The sequence below is a fragment of the Scyliorhinus canicula genome, chromosome 12 (genome assembly GCF_902713615.1).
Source record: "Scyliorhinus canicula chromosome 12, sScyCan1.1, whole genome shotgun sequence".
NCBI classification, from domain to species: domain Eukaryota; kingdom Metazoa; phylum Chordata; class Chondrichthyes; order Carcharhiniformes; family Scyliorhinidae; genus Scyliorhinus; species Scyliorhinus canicula.
In genome coordinates, this window is record NC_052157.1 from 44,891,881 (window position 1) to 44,904,829 (window position 12,949).

The 12,949-nt window shown below is 41.2% G+C and overlaps 1 protein-coding gene across 1 annotated transcript in view; it reads left to right on the forward strand.

Annotated features, from left to right (window-relative positions):
- efl1 (elongation factor like GTPase 1) overlaps positions 1-6,649 on the forward strand; it is a 405,088-nt gene extending 398,439 nt beyond the window's left edge. The window contains exon 20 of the mRNA XM_038813286.1: positions 4,749-6,649. Within this exon, the coding sequence (XP_038669214.1) occupies positions 4,749-4,937 (189 nt within the window). The 3' untranslated portion in view covers positions 4,938-6,649. The remainder of the gene's footprint in view (positions 1-4,748) is intronic.
- Positions 6,650-12,949: the final 6,300 nt, after the last annotated feature.

Here is a 12,949-nt window from a genome sequence, read left to right on the forward strand (position 1 = left end):
TTTTACCCCCAGTTAAAATAGTTATTTTATAATCTGAGAAATGTCGATATTCCCAGTAAATTCTGGCGTATATTTCTCATCTTTGGCAGTGCAATTAGGGACCGTTCTGTAATAAACACTGAATATTCCCAGCATTGATGGGCTACAGTTGTGAAGAGAAAAGGATGATTTATGAGTTTTATTTTCACAGGGACTGAGCTAGTCAAAGAATGGTCTGATTGTTACATAGAAGCTCACTACACTAAAACAGGCCATTTGGCCCAACGGCTTGAAGCTGGAATTTATGCTCTTCGTTGTGTTCTTCTCATCTTACTTCATCTAACCGTCTGGAATATCCTGCTATTCCTTTCTTCCTCATTTAACTTCCCCTCAAATACATCTTGATTCTGTGATGCTATTCACCTCAACCGCTCTACGTTGTAAAATAATTTCTGCTGAATCCCTATATATTAGTAACTATCATATTTATGCATTATGCATTTTGCATTTGTCCACGAGTGGGAACTCCTTCCCTACCTTCTTATGAATGAAGGCTTTAAAGCAGTGGTGTGGTTCATTGATCTGTCAGCCAATAACAAGACATTCAAATTTTAAAATTATGTTGGAAAAAAAAGTTAGAAAAAAACTATTTGCACCAAGGTGATTTTAATGTGTCATTCTCTGTTATAAGCTGTCATTGAAGTAGAGTCCATGATTTTCTTTGAAAGACAATTGGACAGTTGCTGAAAATTTTGCCTTGGTGTTCCGTGAGCAAGCCAAAGTGTGAGATCGAGTAGGATGGCTTATGTGGAGAAAAGCTGTATTGTGGACTTGATGACCTGAATGGCTTGTATTTCAAGGAATTTTAAAGCAAGCTGTGGTTCTACTTTCCAACTAGTCCGCGCTGCTTAATATCTGTGCCGGCGACCTACATACTAATATGATCATAGTATTTACCGCTAGCTGGTTGAAACCCAAGTATTAAATCTATCAATCATCTTTATTATTGGGTTCTGGGAAGAGAGTTTCACTGTTGGTACCCCTTTTTAAAAAAAATTATCAGTTTTAAAAGGATTAGAATTAATCATAAGAAACGCTACGGTACGGTAGCATGGTGGTTAGCATAAATGCTTCACAGCTCCAGGGTCCCAGGTCCCAGGTTCGCTTCCCGGCTGGGCCACTGTCTGTGCGGAGTCTGCACGTCCTCCCCGTGTGTGCGTGGGTTTCCTCCGGGTGCTCCGGTTTCCTCCCACAGTCCAAAGATGTGCGGGTTAGGTGGATTGGCCATGCTAAATTGCCGGTAGTGTCCTAAAAAAGTAAGGTTAAGGGGGGGTTCTTGGGTTACGGGTATAGGGTGGATACGTGGGTTTGAGTAGGGTGATAATTGCTCGGCACAACATCGAGGGCCGAAGGGCCTGTTGTGTGCTGTACTGTTCTATGTTCTATGTCTTTTCTTTCAACCAATGAGCACTGATGATATAAGGAGAATGGTGTGACGGAGTTGATGATCCCTGATTGCATAAATCGACTGAATTATCTTCTGCAGAACTTGTACTGAAGGATATAGGGTCACAGTCAATATCTGTTATTAAATCAGTCTCTCACATTTAATCAATTAGTCCTCCAAATGTTGTTGTTGGCATTAATTTTTGTGCTTAAATAATATTGGGTGACATCTTCTGGTCTGTCGACGGTGTACCCCCGCCACAGGTTTTCCCAATGGCGTGGAGTGGATTCAATGGGAAATCCCATTGACAGCGGTGGGACCAGAAGATCCAACGACGGGCCGCCTCCCACAAGGTGGCCAGAGAATCTCACCCATTGTTTTAAAAATAGCAAGCTATTGACTGAATAGAAATGGTATTTAGGAAATGTAACCTCTATCCTCCCAGCAGCTTAAATCACACTGGAGAATGATAAGCACTAAAGAGTATCATATTTGATGGACATTTTGCTGGGACTGCATTTATTTTAAATGAGTTAATACTCCGCTTTAAAAAAAGAGAAATTTCAGACAAAATGCATTAATCGGTTATTCCACAGCATAGTTTCAAGACTTGCATGCCCAAGATGGGGGTGAACCTCCTGTTCAGAATCCCTGCTGGATGTTCAATGAATATCTTTTTAAACAGAACCTACTGAAACAAAATGACAAAAAAGGACCGTGATTATAAAAAGAACAAAAGCCACCAATAAAAACGGTGCTAGAAAATTAGAATATCGAACTGAAGTTGCAGAAAAAATATGCCTGGCCTTTTCAGAGCTTTTTCCACACTTCCTAATTAACCACTGCAGATAGGTAATCAGAGCACATGGTGCAATCCCATCCAAAACCAATCGGAAATGACATATGCTCTGTTTAAATTAATTTGAATATTGCAGCTTCGCTTTGGCACAACTTTACATGCAACAATCAAAGGACTGAATTCTGCACAGACTGGGGGAACTTGCAAAAGGTCTTCACTTGCTGCTTTCCCAATCCTTGTTGCTTGTTTTGCCAAAAAAAAAGGATTGGCCCTTGGAAAATATGCCCTAGAATATTTTATATTTCTTGAGCTTGGTATATTCCAATTATTTGTGAGGTCCAGAGCTTCAATACTTGACCCCCGGTCTATTGATTAGCTGGCAGACCTGCTCCCAGGCGTTTCCCAATTCTGTCTGGAGCGAGGAAGTGCATGGGGATAGCCTGCAATATCTCCACACTGACTCTTCTCTCCCTGCTGTATTGAGGGGAAGCACTTTGTCATTCAGCCGTTCTCCAATTACCCAGCTCAGTTGAGAGACTGGCTGGCCTTGACCCAAATTCCTGCTCTACACAACACAGCTTTATGAACTGTGTAACAAAAATTGCCTCTTCCCACTTAGCAGGTAGCTGATAGCTGAATAACAAGGTTATCAAGAGACAGTCCCTGCATTTGAATTATTTATATTATTCAGTTTCATTATTTGCAATACAAATGATGGGTAAAACATGAATACAGTTTACCAAGAGTTGCAGCACTAATAATGTGAGATATACAAGTAAAAACCTTGCTAGATTAATTATGAAAACTTTGCCATCTCATCTTATTGATATCCCAAAATATTATCTGACACTTGTATGCATAGGAAACTTGCAAGAAAATAATCTGTGTCGTTAAGTTCCCTCCTAAAATCATGAAATAAGCGGATGAGCTAATCACCTGTAAGTTTCTCTAATTTATAAGTTTACGTTCTGAAGTTAAGAGGAAGCTCAACACAGCAACAACTAATGGAACCTATAATTCAATGGAATGTCCAAGAGTATGACTCCAAGCCCCATTAGCAGATATTAGTTCAGGTGAACAAAAGCTTGGTCAAACAGGTAAGTTGAAGAAGTCTCCTAAAGGAGGAAAACAAAGTAGAGAGACTGAGGAGTGTGGAGAGGACATTCCAGTGCTTGGGGCATGGGTAACTGGAGGCACGGTCATCAGTGGTGGAGCGATTAAAATCGGGGATGCACAAGAGGTCAGAATTTGAGGAGCGCAGATATCTTGGAGGGTTGTTGGGCTGGAGGCGATTACAGAGATAGGGAGGGGTAAGGCCACAGAGGGAAGTTGAAAACAAAGATGAGAATTTTAAAATGAAGACATTACTTGACCAGGATGCAATGTAATTCAACTAGTATAGGGTTGATGGGGGAATGGAACCTGGTTAGAATACGACACCAGCAGCTGAAGTACTGCAAATGACAGCAATTATAAGCCTAGAGTCTGAATCCAGCGATCTGCTGGGATAAAAGGCTCCCCCTCTCAGCTGGTTTAAGTGAGTTTGGCCAGCAAGGAAACCCGTTTGAAGGGAGCTGCAGGACAGGGACATGTCTACAATATCATAGCTCCACTCCTTTTGACCAGTAGGATTTATCATTAAATTGACAGTTTACCCAGAGGTGACACAAAGATGGTTTGTCTGCGAAATGAAGAATTGCAGAAGGAGGCCATTTGGCCCATCAGGTCTGCACCTGCTGCCTGAAAGAGCACCTTATCTAGGTCCACTCCCCCAACCCATCCCCATAATCCTCAATCCCACTGTAACCTGCACTTCTTTGGACACTTAAGGGTCAATTTTAGCAAGGCAAATCCACAGTACTGTGTACTGCTCTGAATTTGGGATTAAAGTTTGTAGTTGAAGACGAGAGTAGGTTTGCATCTTTATTATTGTCACAAGTAGGCTTACATTAACACTGCAATGAACTTACTGTGAAAATCCCCCCGTCACCGCACTCCAGCGTCTGTTCGGGTACTCAGAGGGAGAATTCAGAATATCCAATTCACCCAATTTCGTGACTTGTGGGAGGAAACCAGAGCACCCAGAGGAACCCCACACAGACACAGGGAAAACATGCAGCCTCTGCTCAGACGGTGACCAAGTGGGAATCGAACCTGGAACCCTGGCGCTGTGAAGCAGCATTACTAATCACTGCGCTACCATCCCGCCAATTTTCCCTGCCCGTCTTTTTCCTGCCTGTGTCCCATGGGTGGAAATTATTTCATTCTGCAACACTCGTATTCGGCTTTTAATGGCTCAAAAATTGCTCTACTTTTATATACTTGCCATTCTGGTCATCTGATGATTATACAGTGAATTATTGGAGAAGGACATGCTGATCTGAAATATTTTGATTTAACAAACCTGGGAAAATGTTATTCTCCTGTGCGTAGCTGTATTTTTCCCCGTACCCCAGCCCAGAATTCTTTTTCGTGGTTAGGTTCAACTGCATTGTAACGGTTACTGTTCCTTTTGTGATGCAGGTAATTCCCAGTGATCCCTACTGGGTACCCACAACAGAAGAAGAGTACTTGCATTTTGGAGAGAAGGCTGATTCAGTAAACCAGGCACACAAGTACATGAATACTGTGCGCAGACGGAAAGGGCTGTATGTGGAAGAGAAGATTGTCGAGCATGCTGAAAAGCAGAGAACACTCAGCAAAAATAAATAATTGCTTCAGAATACAAACTATTCAACTATGTTTGTTCATGTGTGGAGAATAGTCAAATTGAAGATGACATTGAAAACTTGCATAATTGAGTTTGCTGGAAATATTAGTATGCTACCTTAATATGATTACCTTCAAACTCAAATCAAAACTTCTGTATTCTAATTCCCTGTACGGGTTGAGTACAAAATGCCATCAGCCAAAGTTAAAGACGGACTAAAATATGATATTTATGTGATAAGACTTCTTAATGAATGAAAACACACCACAGTTACTTGAAACTGCTGCGGCAACGGAACTCAGGCATTTGTGTTGCACCCTCTGCAGTTTATAGATTGATCTGGCCTGTTTTGAATTACTTCCAACAAGCCTAAGAGTTGCAACCGGAAAAAGTCACCCCTAATTCTGAATCGGACAATCAAGGTTGAAATGTTAAGAATGTTTCACTAACTAATGTCCTCCTGTGGTCCAGTCTTACCAAGTTAAAATTAATACTAATGAATGCACATTTCAAAATGATATGATAGGAAGAAATAGAACAGGTGGTTTAGCCACAGTACCACTATTGGTCTATATTAGAGGTGTCAATAAAAGTTACACTGTGATGATGCTGATGCGCTCTTGAGCATAGCAGTACATCACTCTGATTGCTCCAACAGATTTAGTTACATCCAAGAAAATTTTAACCCCTTATGGGTGGTTCTACCTGCTGTAGATATCGTAATCTAATTGTGTTCATTTTTAATTCTTTAGTGGCATCACTGGTTTTGCTTATAGTGAGTGGAGGGGAAAATGAAAAGTAGCTTTGAAAGGAATGAATTATTATATATACTTACTCCAGCTTTGGATGTATTAGGTTAAAATCTAAGATTCTTTGGTCACATTTTTCTGCCTCAGCACAAAGCACATGATGACAGGAGAAAACGATAACCTTTTACAAGCGCCCAGATTGGTTTAAGATTCCACTTCCTTTGTTTTTTTTAAATAAATTTAGAGTACCCCATTCAGTTTTTCCAATTAAGGGGCAATTTAGCATGGCCAATCCACCTACCCTGCACATCTTTTGGGTTGTGGGGGCGAAACGCACGCAAACAGGGGGAGAATTTGCAAATTCCACACGGACAGTGACCCAGAGCCGGGATCGAACCTGGGACCTCGGCGCCATGAGGCAGCAGGGCTAACCCACTACGCCACCGTGCTGCCCCACTTCCTGTGTTTAACATCACATTACAGTTGTATAATCTACTGCTGAGAATGAGCGATTTTGCACAAAAACTGGTAGAATTATCCAAATTGAGCAAGGCCGATAACAGCAAACTAGGAATGCAGTGCTAAAAAATTGAGTTGTCAATTATTTGAATTAAATGCAGACTATGATTGCCTCAACACAAAGCAAATTATTGCATATTCTGGAAATCAAATTAAAACATAAATGCTAGAAACACTCAGCAGGTCCAGCTGGCAGCATCTATAGAAAAAGAAACAGGTTGATGACTTTTTAAATCAGAATTTACTTGAAACATTGGCGCAGTTTCCCTCCACAGATGCTGCCAGGTCTTCTGAACATTTCCAGGATTTTCTGTAATGATCACAGGCCTGGTATCCATTAACAGACATGTAACATTAGCTCTGATCAATAATTTGTGATGCAGAAAGCTGTTTCAGTTCTCCCTGTATTGTGAAATCTGATTAAACATTGATTCTCTAAAGTGAAATGCTGCTTAAGGTCACATTTTTAAGGCCATCATTTTGTGTAAAGGGGCTTTTGCATGTCCCTCAATCAATAATTGGGCAAGAGACAACCAGCTTAACAGTTACACGCACCCAATGTCAGCCAGCTTGATTCCGGTTTCTTGCCCTCTTGCCAATGAATGGGTCTCCAACATGGGGAAAAAGGAGGCGGAGAAGGAGGTGAAAATCGAAGAAAAATAGTATTGAAGCATTTTTTAAAATCCAAATACTTGCAAATCAAAATAAAAATTGGCTGTGAATGAGGGGTTAAGCAGTGACTTGGCTTATCTTTTGTGAAATGCTACATTGATAAAGTTATTTTTTACATCAATCACAATGCATCGAAATATCTTCTAAAAATCTTACATCCGTATATATTTCCTGTCTACAAAACTTTACTTCCTGTTACCACATTTTTCTCTCACTTCTTTGCATTAAAAATTTCTACCTCTACATTATAATGGAAATTGTGTGAACTCCACATTGAAGAAAATACTTTTTATTGGAGATTTTTGTCGTAAAAAAACAGCTGTGAATTTTTCATTGGGTTTCTGGTATTTCTTATCATTCAAAATAGTGCTAGTTTCATCTTTTCAGACATCAGTTTGCAGTTATAACAGTGTATTCTGGATGGAGATTTCCGTGACTATGCTGATTATATCTAAACAGCTGCAACAGCATTCAAAGAGCTTGACACTATCCAGGACAGAGCGGCCTGCTTTATCAGCATCCCAACCATTGACATAAAAATCTATTTTCTGCATCATTGGTGCACTATAGTTGCAGCATGTCTTCTCCACAGGATGCGCTGCAGAAACTCGCCAAAGCTTCACCGCTCAGAACCGCTGGCAGGGGAGGCACATGAAAACACATACACCTTCAAGTCACACACCACCCTGACTTGGACTTGTATCGCTGTTCCTGCATTGTTGCTGAGTCAAAATCCGAGAAATAAGTAGCTAGCAACACTGGAAATGCCTTTCTCATATGGACTACTGTGGTAGAAGACCATCCAACACAGCGAGGGCAATTGGAGATGGGCGATAAATGCTACCCTTAGCAAAGTTCACAGCCAAAGAATGACTTCATTTAAATTAACTAAAAAATGGTATGTTTAACTCAATAAAGAGCTCCTAGGAGCTCTTTGGACATGATATTACACTGATATGCACTGATATTAAATGGTACTTGAGAGTGATTATATTTCAAGTTAGTGGGGGCGGTTACTCAGGCCTCTTTTTGGACATGGTGCAAAACACAAAAAAGCTATAAAATAAGAGTTAAGTTTATCGAATGTGGTAAGGCAGAAAGCATGAAGGTGACCTTGGAACATGCATGAACTGCATGGTAAAGTGGCCATAGTCCCAGATTACCAAAGGCTGCTTTCCCCTTTTGAGGGGGAGAGCTGGCTGGTGGTGATTTAACCTGAGTTTCACCACACCTCGGGCAAGGGACAAAGTTGAGAAGGCGGGGCCATTGTGAATAACCTCAGCCAGGGCGGGAATTGACCCCGCGTTGTTGACCTCAAGCCGCATCATAACCTAGCCTTCCAGCCAACTGAGCTAAACCTACCCAGCAGTTCCTAAATGCGCTCATGCTATTTGCCCCAGCTACCCCGTGTGGCAGCACTCCACACTCAAACTGCTCCCTAGGTAAAGCAATTAGGAAGTAAATATATTATTGAAAACTTTATCTCTCACAAAATCCTTAATCTTATGAAACATTTAACAGGATTTTGTACATTGTGTATAGCTTAGTAATTGGTGTACTCTTGTGAAAATATACAGGTTGAAATTTAGATGTTAACCCATACTTGATTTTATCATAGGGTATCTTAGATTGGATGGTGTACTTATCTGTAATCATACTGATTTAATATGCAGAGATGAATGCTAATTTCAGCACCAGCATTTCCTTTTTATTAATGTACTTGTTCCATTTGTATCTATAAGGAACATCTAAAATTACTGCTAAAGTGCATTTTAACACGCATTCTTCAGCACGTCATTACATATTCATTTTACAGACCATGAAAATTATTCTTGGCTGGTTGCAATAGTGATCTTGCACCCAGTACCCTTTGGGGCAGCAATTGGCAACCAGATTAAGATCGTACCCGTTTTCAAAGGTGAGCCAACCTTCCGTCCTGGAATTTAGTTGACAATTTAAATATGCACTGATATTAAATGGTACTTGAGAGTGATTCAATTTCAAGTTAATGGGGGCGGTTACTCAGGCCTCAAAAGCAGTCCTATATTGGCCCATAAGTCTCAGAAGAGAGGCAGCCAGACAGATCAGTTTAATGACGAGATTAGATCTCTGGTACAAGTATGCCCAGAAAAGACATTATCTGAGTCAAATTTAAGCAGACTTGTTCTGGGGTCCATTGGTGGTTAGGAGGCTGGAATCTATGTTTATGTATTCAAAAGCCATGTATTTTTTTAATATAGTAGTGCAGTTTCTGCACACAGAGGGACCAATTTGGTTCTATTCAAATGTCACAAAGGGCAATTTTACATGCCAAATTAGAGGATGAAAGGGAAGGTGGACTAACAGCACTGTGAGTGTACCTACACCTCAGTGACTCGAGAAAGTAGCTCATCACCACCTTTTCAAGTGCAACTAAGGATGGGTGATAAATGATAGCCTAGCCAGCAACTCCACCATCCCATAAAAATGAATAAAATAATATGTACTTTAACTTTAAGGGATTTTTAAAAAAATCTCTTACCACTGTATTAGAAAGGAAACTTCATATAATGCCTTCAGATGCTCCGAAGTGTATCACTTTTGAATTGCCTTCATTGTTGTAATGCATACCAATGCAAGATCCTAGTGATGGCTGAGGATTAAAGGTTATCCGGGACATTGGCAGAACTCCTGTGTACTTTTTATAGTGCAAAGGGGCATTTTACAACCACCTGACCAGACAGACAGTGTCTCTGTTTAACATCTCATGCAAAAGAGCACATATCTGACAATGTAACATTCCCTCAGTACTGCTTTGAAGGGTCAGCCTCTACTATCAGCTCCAGTGGTTACCAGGAGCTAAGCTGTTGGGCGGGTTCTCCCCTCCGGACCCGCTCAATAATTAACAGGCAGATCACCTTGGTTCAATTGTGGTTTCATCTGTGGCAATGGAAGGTGACCGAACTGAAACATTAACTCGGTTTCTCTCTCCACAGATGCTGCCTGACCTGAATATTTCCAGAATTTTCTGTTCACAGCTGGTTATTAGCCATGTGACACGTCAAGTAGATAGTAGGTACTAGCAACTCCTGAAAGTATAGTCAGTATCATAACTCACCAGAATATGTGTGACTTCAATGGTACCATCCTCCATTATAGATGCAGATGGCATTGGCAAATCCTTGACTTCTAAACCATGGATATATGAGTCAGCAGTTTCAAGCCCAATCTCCATCGAACACCTCCCAGCAGCTATAATGCTAAGCCTCATTTGAGTTTCCTCATCAGCTGTGTTACAGACATCTGCTTTTGGCATGGTGGGTCAGAACAGGCTCATCCACTAATTCTTTCATGAAACGGATAACCCTTGTGCATATGAAACTTTTCTAAAATGTAGCCCAGTTTTGATTTGAAATTGAGTTTGCATGATCATGGTTTACACTCGTGGGTTAGGTAGCCAATTAACCAGTGGATTGTCAAAATGCTACTTGGCATTAATTCCTGCAGCAGGTGTTAAATAAAAGAAAAAGACCAGAGAAGGTGTTTGTTATAATTTGAAGGAATATGTTGCTCTCTTCAATCCACCGGCTGAGTAAGGATGATTGACGTTTTTGCATTGTGTCCCTAGGCCTGCTGTAACTAAAGTTGAGCTCTCGGAGACTGAGACAGAAAGGCTGTGATTCAGGGAGCTGAAACCTTAGCCTTGTTCAGATAGCTTGACATTATTTATCAAACTGCTGAGTGCAGTCTTCAACTGAGTTTCATCGGAAATGATCAGATTGCGGACCTTCTAAAACCCTGGTCAGGTGAAGCACAGGATGTCAACAGCACAAAGCCCCAACAATGAATGAGTTTTGGTTGCAACTCTTTAGTTAAATATGTATTTCAGATCTTACTGGGTTCAATTTCGATACTGAAAGAGGAATATCTGATTCTTCAGTGACTGAAGTCTAGTATCTGCCGGACGAATGCAATAATGGACAACGTGAAACACCGCGCTGGGCTGTTGGCAGAAGGATCACCGCTGCAAGCAGATGCTGCTTTCAGACAAAGGCTGCCTGTTTTGTCTGTTGCTTTCTTCCCTCTGAGGAACAGACCTTTGACCCCGGTCTTAGCCTGCCTGCCTTCTGGCTTAATTTTGGGGAGTGCTATTAATCTCTGTTACCGTGTTATTAGTTTTGTAAATTATTAAATGAGGATGATAATTCATGAATTTCGGAAATTGTTGATGCTTTGCATCGGATGGTTAAACCTGATTGGTTGTTACCGGGGCAGTATTTGCTTAAACTTTGTGCCTGTGGCTTCAGTTGTTCTTTCTAAATTGTTTTCTCTTCTTTAACTTCAGCCTGCTGTAGTTTGTTAAATATGTATTGTCTCTTTTAAGCGAGAAAAAAAAAATTCAAATCGCTGTTAAAATTATATTGCTATTGTTATTGTTAACCATGCAGTACCTCTAAAATATGCTGAAAAAATATGGTTTCAGTCAGTTGTGCAATAAATCATGGGGATAACGCACAATTAGGACTGGTGCTGATCTGACTGTGGTCTGCAAGTGTCAAGAAAGAACTTGCATTTATTTTTTTTTAAACGCATTTTATTCAAACTTGTGTCAAAGTAGGTTACAGCAAATAAACACCCCGGGAAGCATTCTTCCCAAAAATCAACTATACCGTTTGTACAGATTTTCCTCCTTTTTCATCCTGCCCCCCCCCCCCCCCCCCCCCCCCACCCCTGCGACAAACAGCTCCTCAAACACGGTCACAAACATCTCCCACCTTTTCTCAAACTAATAACTTGCTATAGGGCGGAATTTTTATGTTCCTCTGCTGGTAGGTTTATAGGCCGGGAGTGGAGTGACTGTAAAATTATTTGGATGGCCTTCCCACCAGCCTACGCCACCCCCCACCCACACTCTAGTCTTGTTCTATTGAGGCCCTTACAATCATAGAATCCCTACAGTGCAGAAGGAGGCCATTCGACCCATCAAGTCCCATCAAGCAGCATTGTGTTTGCCATTGACTCCTCGAATGGTCAGAAAGGAAACTGCCATCGACGTCAAGATGTTCCAAAATGCTCTACAACCAATTAAGGTATTTTTTTGTGTATTACAGGGAGCAACAAGCAGACAATGTTCACAGAGAAAGGTCCCACAATAGGCAACCTAATATTGACCAGATGGTCTCTTTCAAGGTAATGCCTTAGGGTAGTGGGGTAGTGCCCAATGCTAGGCTAGAAGTTCCTCGTTCAAGTCCCACTTCAGGACTCGACGGCCACAGAAGGTGCTTTCATACTGTGGTTGATTGTCAGCCTGTAAATCCTTCCAATATGCCTGATGGCAAGAGCAGGAGATTTTTTTTTTATCATTCAAGGAATGTGGGCATCACTGGGCTGTGCAAGCATTTCTTTCTCATCCCTAATTGCCCTTGAACTGAGTGGCTTGCTTGGCCACTGGAGAATCAAGCCAAGAGTGGCAGATTTACTTCTGCCAAGAGTGGCAGATTTACAGATTACCCATGGTCATCATTAGACTTTTAACTCCAGACTTTTATTGAATTCAAATTTCATCGTCTGCCATGGTGGGATTTGAACCTAGTCCCTAGAGCAGTGTTTTTCAAACTTTTTGACCCAGGACCCTTTTTTGCCAACCGGCTGACCTTTGCAACCGATGACGGACGACCATCGTGACCCACGCCACGTTTGATTACCTTTAATGCGAAAAGGGAGTATACTTGGTCTTCGTGATCTCACTCCAATCAGGTTCGCAGGAGGAGAGATCAATGCGCATATCAGGTGTAGACTTCAACCAGTTCCTTTGTGCCGTCTTCATTTTTGTGACAATGGAAAATCCAACCTCGCACATGTAGGTCATTGTGAAAGGAAATAGCAACAAAATGTTGTTCTACTCAACACTGGGTACTTCTGGAAGATGCTACTCCAGAATGCTGACAGCCTCTTGGTCTTTTAGTGTGTTTCTAGTGTGCTGTCACAGGTCAGTTATTTGGCGTCACCTGTAAGTTAATAACTGACTCTGGGGTCTCAACCTCAAAAGGAATTCACCCACCATATCTCTTTCAAAATCTGAAACTTCTCTCATT